General features: G+C 48.1%; 1 protein-coding gene across 1 annotated transcript in view; it reads left to right on the plus strand.

Annotated features, from left to right (window-relative positions):
• Positions 1 to 8,147, plus strand: part of LOC144509973 (short-chain dehydrogenase/reductase 3-like) — a 33,849-nt gene extending 25,702 nt beyond the window's left edge. The window contains exons 4-6 of the mRNA XM_078239039.1: positions 2,928 to 3,166; positions 5,376 to 5,501; positions 7,460 to 8,147. Coding sequence (XP_078095165.1) covers positions 2,928 to 3,166; positions 5,376 to 5,501; positions 7,460 to 7,544 — 450 coding nt within the window. The 3' untranslated portion in view covers positions 7,545 to 8,147. The remainder of the gene's footprint in view (positions 1 to 2,927; positions 3,167 to 5,375; positions 5,502 to 7,459) is intronic.
• Positions 8,148 to 8,741: the final 594 nt, after the last annotated feature.

The following is an 8,741-nucleotide window of genomic DNA, read 5'->3' on the forward strand; positions in this document are numbered from 1 at the left end:
GGATGGGAAAATGCCACCGGTGGTAAGATTCCGGCCTTAGACTTTCCAGTCTGTTAAAGAGGGATCAGTTACACTTTCTACTCTTACACCCGACGTGCATCAACCCTTTGGCCACCGGCTTCTGCTGTTTAATCCTCGCTGTTGGCCGCGGGCTTTTCTGCCCAGCAACAGCAAGAAGGAGTAAATCAAATGGGCCAATCAGAGAAAAGACTCTTGGATTTGTCTCTTCTCATTGCTGTGGCTATTTTTGAAATTGGTTCGGTTGCTCCTTTTGAACGGTCACATGGCGGCCGCCGGCACTGCGGACCCCCTCCCTGGAGACCCTGCACTGATCCCCGGGGGTCCACAGACCACAGTCTGGGATCCCCTGCTCTAGCATATTTCACACACTAACATCTGAGCCTTATGATCATTACTGTGGTGCAGTCCTGAGGGCATGCTGCATTGTCAGAGGTGGGATGTCAAATACAATCATTCCCCTAAAATGAACATAAGAACATAAGAAATAGGAGCAGGAGTAGGCCATCTAGCCCCTCGAGCCTGCCCCGCCATTCAATAAGATCATGGCTGATCTGAAGTGGATCAGTTCCACTTACCCGCCTGATCCCCATAACCCCTAATTCCCTTACCGATCAGGAATCCATCTACCCGTGATTTAAACATATTCAACGAGGTAGCCTCCACCACTTCAGTGGGCAGAGAATTCCAGAGATTCACCACCCTCTGAGAGAAGAAGTTCCTCCTCAACTCTGTCCTAAACTGACTCCCCTTTATTTTGAGGCTGTGCCCTCTAGTTCTAGTTTCCTTTCTAAGTGGAAAGAATCTCTCCGCCTCCACCCTATCCAGCCCCTTCATTATCTTATAGGTCTCTATAAGATCCCCCCTCAGCCTTCTAAATTCCAACGAGTACAAACCCAATCTGCTCAGTCTCTCCTCATAATCAACACCCCTCATCTCTGGTATCAACCTGCTGAACCTTCTCTGCACTCCCTCCAAGGCCAATATATCCTTCCGCAAATAAGGGGACCAATACTGCACATAGTATTCCAGCTGCGGCCTCACCAATGCCCTGTACAGATGCAGCAAGACATGTCTGCTTTTATATTCTATCCCCCTTGTGATATAGGCCAACATCCCATTTGCCTTCTTGATGTGTTTCCCCTTGTGGGGCAATCCAGAATGGGCGGCACGGTAGCACAGTGGTTAGCACTGCTGCTTCACAGCTCCAGGTACCTGGGTTCGATTCCCGGCTTGGGTCACTATCTGTGTGGAGTTTGCACATCCTCCTCGTGTCTGCGTGGGTTTCCTCCGGGTGCTCCGGTTTCCTCCCACAGTCCAAAGATGTGCGGGTTAGGTTGATTGACTGTGCCAAAATTGCCCCTTAGTGTCTTGAGATGGGTAGGTTAGAGGGATTAGCGGGTAAATATGTAGTGATATGGGGGTAGGGCCTGGGTGGGATTGTGGTCGGTGTAGACTCGATGGGCCGAATGGCCTCTTTCTACACTGTAGGGTTTCTATGATTCTATGAGAACAAGAGGTCACAGGTATGGGTTGAGAGGCGGTAGATTTAAAACTGAGATGAGGAGGAACTACTTCTCGCAGAGGGGGTGAATTTGTGGAACTCGCTGCCCCATAGCGCGGTGGAGTCTGAATCATTGAATGGTTTCAAGAAGGAGATGGATATATTTCTGATTAAAAAGGGATAAAGGGAACAGGTGGGGAGGTGGATTTGAGACCAGGGAGAGATCAGCCAGGATCTGATTGAATGGCGGAGCAGGCTCGAAGGGCTGAATTTGCCAAGTCCTGCTCCTAATTCCTATATTCCGGTAGATGGTGAGGATCTCATAACAAGAAAGAAAATCCAGGAATTTTCCCTAGTGTCCCGGCCAATATTCCCCTCTCAACAGACTTGGCAAGAGCCGATTAACTGGTCATCCAGATGATCTGTTCTTAATGTGTTCTGGAAATGTAGCCACTAACCACATTTCAGAGCAATTAAGTTTATTTATTCGTGTCGCAAGTAGGCTTACATTAACTCTGCAATGAAGTTACTGTGAAAATCCCCTTGTCGCCACACTCCGGCGCCTGTTCGGGTACACAGAGGGTGAATTGAGCATGGCCAATGCACCCAAATTCATTTGCGTGAAGCTTTTTGAGTTGTTTGGAAAATCTACTGGGGTGCTATAAAAATGCAGAGATTCCTTCACCTTGTTTTAAAAGTCGCTGCTTAATTCCTGAATGTGGTTGACTTCCCCATTGTAACGCTGGCGCTGGGAGGTTTCAGCAGAGCGTCTCGAACACCAGCATCACCCTCTCTCCCCCCCACTCCCTCCCTCAAATCAAACACAGTTTTTAAAATATAATTATATGTTTTTCCTTTTTAAAAAATAAGCTTGAAGTTTTTTTTTGTTCATTCGTGAGAGTGTGGGTATCTCTGGCTAGGCCAGCGTTTATTGCCCTTGAGAAGGTGGTAGGGTCAGCTGCCTTCTATTCCCTCTCTCGAGCTGCCAGCGCTGTCGGTCTTGTGGGAGAGACTGTCTGCTGTCAAATCAAAGACATGTGAAGTTCCCACCCTCTTAATTACTCTGGAGGATTGGTGATGGTGCAGTTAGTCTGAATGTGGCTGGTTACACTTCTGACTTGGTTTGTGCCCAGTACAAGGGGGTGAGGACGATGCCCCATTGTTCAAGTTTAGATTATGGTCTTGGCAGCGTTACTTGGGGGAGGAATGTTGGCCAAGGCACTGGCGAAAACGCCCTCCTTTTCTTCCGATACTGATACCCGACACAGAATGGGCAACCCAATTCCGGACTGTCATGGACACAGTTAAATCCGACGCTCCAGGTTTATCCGGAAACTAGGGTCAAATGGTTCAGTCTGAAAATTAATTTTTGTGTAATTGTAATTTTTCTATCCCTCCCATCCAGACCACAAAGGCTTTCCTACCTCGGATGCTGGAACTACAACACGGGCATATTGTGTGCATGAACTCAGTGCTGGCACTGTCTGCCATCCCGGGTGCCATCGATTACTGCACTTCCAAATCATCGTCCTTCGCCTTCATGGAGAGTCTGACACTGGGCCTTCTCGACTGCCCTGGGGTCAACGCCACCACCGTGCTCCCTTTCCACACCAGCACCGAGATGTTTCATGGCATGAAGACGAGGTGGGTGCTGAGGATAACAGTTTCCCATAGCTGGTTAGCTTAGAAATTGTCTCTGTTTTCTCTTATTCATTCTTGGGACATGGGCGTCGCTGGCTGGGCCAGCATTTATTGCCCATCCCTAGTTGCCCTTGGAGGGCAGTTGAGTGTCAACCACATTGCTGTGGCTCTGGAGTCACATGTAGGCCAGACCAGGTAAGGACGGCAGATTTCCTTCCCTAAAGGACATTAGTGAACCAGATGGGTTTTTCCGACAATCGACAATGGTTTCATGGTCATCAGTAGATTCTTAATTCCAGATTTTTTTTATTGAATTCAAATTCCACCATCTGCCGAAGCGGGATTCGAAGCCAGGTCCCCAGAACATTAGCTGAGTTTCTGGAATCATTGTCCAGCAATAATACCACTCGGCCTCCTGTAAGTTGAGTTTGGTGAAATACACAGTTTATTTATTTATTAGTGTCACAAGTAGGTTTACATTAACACTGCTATGAAGTTACTGTGAAAATCCCCTAGTCGCCACACTCCGGCGCCTGTTTGGGTACACCGGGGGAGAATTTAACACAGCCAATGCACCTAACCAGCACGTCTTTCAGACTTGCGAGTCCACGATTCTTGCAGAGCAGAAGGGTTGGGTATGGTTCCTTACCGCTGTATAACAGGGTCTGCACTTGGTCGCAAAACACTTTAGTATCTTCATAGAACCAGATGGGTTTTCATAGAATCCTTGGCTGTGCCTTTCTTGGAGAAGCCAGTTTTTTTCCTTTTGTAACAGACTGTGGGTCGTAGGAGGCAAGGTGGATTGAAAGGGGCAAGTGATTTTACAGAAAACAGAGGTACTGTAAAATCATAGTTGGAGATGGGAAATGGAGACAGAACAATGTCGACTGTGGAAGAAAGCTAAGGATTGTTCAGTAATCTTAACAATGAGCTGTTCTTTGTACTCGGATCAGCGCTGTGGAATGCTAATGTCAGCGGATCTGCTGAAAAGAAAAAGACATTATCAAAATCATCCGTTGGAATGATTTGATGTTTGGTTTTGGAATTCCTTTGGGTTCCACTGAGTTTGAACCCGATGGTGTGACTGTGCCACAGTGAGTGTGTCCTCCTCCATCGCTTGCCAGTGCAGTACGCAGTACGGATTTGAACCGCACTGTTAATCCGGTCAGTAGGCAGAAGGTCACCACCAGACCTGACAGTGCCCTCCACCGACATCAGGGTTCACCCTAACAATGCTGCCAGGCTGAAATCGAGGGATTAAAATCCAGGAGTCTGGATCCGGGGAGAGGTGAGGAGGTACACCAGGCAGTGTACAATACCCGCTCAAAGCTGAAGACAGTTAGGTCTATTTATTTTGTTTTGGAGACAAATATAAATGAATTGGTGTTCCCCTGTCAATGTGTTCCTCAGAGCTGTACCTCCAGAGTGGAGCTGGTGACACCTGTGCCAGTCCAGATGCCAGTGTCTTCCTTGAATATTTACCTGACCCTCATCCCAATCCTTAGGATTTGGGACAGGGTCAGGTCAAAGTGACGGATGGAACCCTCACAGCACTTTTGTCATCTTCTTTATGGGATGTGGGTGTCGCTGGTTGGGCTAACATCTAGTGCCCATCCCTATTTGCCCTTAAGGGGCAAGTTAAGAGTCAACCACATTGCTGTGGATCTGGAGTCAAACAAGTAGGCCAGACGGGGTAAGGATGGCCGATTTCCTTCCATTAGTGAACCAGGTGGGGTTTTACAACAATGGTTTCATGGTCATCATCGAAGACATTTAATTCCAGATTTTTTATTGAATTCAAATTTCACCCTCTGCCATGGTGGGATTTGAACCCAGATCCCCAGAATATTTGATTTGATTTTGATTTGATTTATTATGATCATATATATCAGTATACAGTGAAAAGTATTGTTTCTTGCGCGCTATACAGACAAAGCATATAGGGAAAGGAGAGAGTGCAGAATGTAGTGTTACATAGCTAGGATATAGAGAAAGATCAACTTAGTGTGAAGTAAGATTACCATGGCTGTCTGGATTTCTAGTCCAGTGACAATACCGCGAGGCCACTCCCTCCTTCTCCAAGATGTCCACAGACTTTCCGGCCTTTGCACTTTTGAGCACTGACTTAAAACGGAACAGTGATTTGAACCCGGGTGTGATGTTAGATGGAGATCTGACCCTTTTATGTATGGATTTGTTTTCCCTGCTGCAGGTTTCCCAAGCTGTTTCCTCCCCTCAAGCCGGACACAGTCGCCCGCCGGACTGTGGAGGCAGTGCGGACAAACCAGGCCCTCCTCCTGCTACCCTGGACCATGCACTTACTTGTCATCTTGAAAAGGTGGGTCAGTTCAAAGCCTCAAGGCTTTAACCTCAGTCACTCCCTCCCGTGCTGGGCATGTTCTGCTTTGGAAGGAAGGAGCCTGAAATGGCTTCTCCAAGAAAGGCATAGCCAATAGAGTGCTTTAAGAACTTTAAACCCAGTAAAGGGGAGGGGGATAAAGTTTAAAGTTTGTTTATGAGTGTCACAAATAGGCTTACGTTAACACTGCAATGAAGTTACTGAGAAAATCCCCGAGTCGCCACACTCCGGCGCCTGTTTGGGTATACTGAGGGAGAAGTTAGCATGGCCAATGCACCTCACCAGCACGTCTTTCAGACTGTGGGAGAAAACCCACAGAGACACGGGGAGAACGTGCAGACTCCACACAGATAGTGATCCAAGCCGGGAGTCGAACCCGGGACCCTGGTGCTGTGAGGCAGCAGTGCTAACCACTGTGCCACCGTGATAAAGTATTGGTTCTAACTGACAAAGGGAACATTTTGGACTGATAAGAGTGGTCAACGGCAGAACTTCTGCAATTTACAATCGCTTAAAGAAACATAGGTGGGAGGGGCTGCCGGCTTGCTCACGTGGGCTTTCTTTATTTAGATCGAGTGAGTGTGGAGAAAGTAAAAGCTGTCCAGAGTTCTGATGGACTAAGGAGCTGCAGCCCCCTTCACATCGTTCATTACCACCCACAGTGCAGCTCCTCCTGGCCGCTCCATGCTGACAGCTTGTGAAGGTCACAAGTGAAATGAGTTTGCGATGACATTATCTGTCAAAGCACGGTGGGGCTGTCTTCACACCAAGACAGGCCAAACTCCGAGAGCTTACTGCTCACAGGAAATTGACAGAGCTTCAATTGGAGGGAGCAGTCCGTTCATTCTTGATTGTTTTAAAATTGTGGACTGGTAAATACACCGAGTTGGAAACTAAGCCACGCTGGAAGGCCCCAAGGTTCTGTCCCACTGCTTGCCGAGTTAGATGGGGTGTTGAAGTGATCTTGACGAGGGAGGTCTGTGGAAACCAGCAAGGGAAGTTACCATCCCGTTAACTGTTCTTCAAAGTGAGTGTAAGATTGGACCCCACTCCTGTTGTAGTGACCCTCACTGGCCAACATTGGCCAAGTTCCCCCGTGCACAAAGACCAATTTAAACCATCGATACTTGCCGTGGAGGTGATAGACTACAGATTAAACCCCACTCCAGGATTCGAGCGCATAGTCCAGATTATCACTGGGGAAGCACAGCATTGAGTGATGCAGCCCTTCCATTGCAATGGTAGAGTAAGGCTCCATCTGCAAAGGGTGCGCATTATATACATTCTGTTGGCACTAATGAGGAAGTCAGAGCCAGGTGTCCTGGCCAACATTCCTCCCTCAAATCAACCCCGGCAGAAAACACACTGACTGGCCATTCCACTTCTCTGTGGATTTTGGGATCTTGCTCTGTGCAAAGTAGCTGCATCTTGATTTAATTCTGGGTGTGAATTACGCAGGGACAGACTTGAGCAAGGCGATATTTCATGTTTAGTTACAGTCGGTAAAATGCAGCCACGGTTTTTGGGGAAATATTAGAATGAAAAGAACAGCCCTCTTTATGGGCGGCACTGGTGGCACAGTGGTTAGCACTGCTGCCTCACAGCGCCAGGGACCCGGGTTCGATTCCCGGCTCGGGTCACTGTCTGTGCGGAGTCTGCACGTTCTCCCCGTGTCTGTGTGGGTTTCCTCCGGGTGCTCTGGTTTCCTCCCACAGTCCAAAGACGTGCAGGTTAGGTGGATTGGCCATGCTAAATTGACCCTAGTGTCAGGGGGATTAGCAGTGTAAATATGTGGGGTTACGGGAATAGAACTTGGGAGGGATTGTTGTCGGTGCAGACTCAATGGGCCGAACGGCCTCCTTCTGCACTGTAGGGATTCTCTGATCTATGATATGATTTATGATCTTTTCTATCTCTCCCCCACAACCGGGTTGCAGCATCCTCCCACAGACAGCTTTGGAAGAGATTTACAGGTTTACCGGAAGCTATTCATGTATGGACAGTTTTAAAGGGAGAACATAAAGAGGATGCCCCGGGGATTCCTCTCCAACCTCGCCAGCAAGCTGGAACATGAACTTTGAACAGAACGTGTGCGACAGGCAACTCTGTGGGCGTTTTCCCATCAAGTCTTGCGGAATGTTGTAAACGTCACCCCCTCACTGGGGCAAGGCAGCCTCGAGTCCTCCCTCGAGGCAAACCCAACTATGTTTAAAAAAAAATACTCAAACTGGACACCTTAACGGATGGACCGAAAAGTAAAATTGAGCTGACTTGTTTCTCGAGAGTTAAAAGGCCCTCATCCTGAGTGTAACATTGGCGGAATGTCGGGAATCATTCTCCGGGAATACTACGTGGCTCCTACACCTTCTAAATGTGCCGATGGTCGGCGTTCCACGGGGATATGTCGGATGCTTTATTCACACCACGGCAGTGACTGTGTCCGCCGATCCACTTGGCTTTGTTTAAAGGCAGGAATTTCGGAGAAATTCATCACTTTTCATTTTTGAAATCATACTGTAAATTTTAATATTTAAAACCGTAATTCCCCATCCGGCCTGAAAATACCGTTAACTATTTTTCCTCCTCGGATTTAGTGAATGAATAAAATAGAAAAGAACAAACTGACTCGGGGATGTTAATGACGCGGCTCCACTTGAATTTGTAAAAGAATTCGCTGGAAACAGGAGGAGGCCATTTAGCCTCCAGGGCCTGTTCAGTCATTCGATCTGTGACCTAACTCTAAATGCCTCCTGTCTCTGAATAACTTCTGGCTAACCAAAGTCTGTGTCAGTCTCAGGTTTAAAACTTAGTTTATTAATTTACGGGATGCGGGTGTCGCTGGCTGGGCCCATTCCTAATTGCCCTTGAGAGGGCAGTTAAGAGACTAGACCTGGTAAGGACAGCAGATTTCCTTCCCTAAAAGACACGGTGAACCAGATGGGTTTTTACAACAATGGCTTCATCATAGAATCCCAACGGTGCTGAAGAGGCCCACAGATCCTGCACTGACTCCCTGACAGATGGCCAGAATTTACCGTCTCACCCGCCCCAGACCCGGGGCGGGCAAGGCTCGCAGAGCGGCATTCTCTGTTGGCCTTGGGTGGGATCTTACGAGCCTCGGGTGGGTGAGGCGGTAGAATTCCGGCAAATGTCTTACCCAGGCCCCGCTCCCCCGCCCAATTCCCGTAATCCCACACATTTCCCATGGCTAATCCCATC

Source organism: Mustelus asterias, chromosome 22 (genome assembly GCF_964213995.1).
Source record: "Mustelus asterias chromosome 22, sMusAst1.hap1.1, whole genome shotgun sequence".
Classification (NCBI taxonomy): Eukaryota; Metazoa; Chordata; class Chondrichthyes; order Carcharhiniformes; family Triakidae; genus Mustelus; species Mustelus asterias.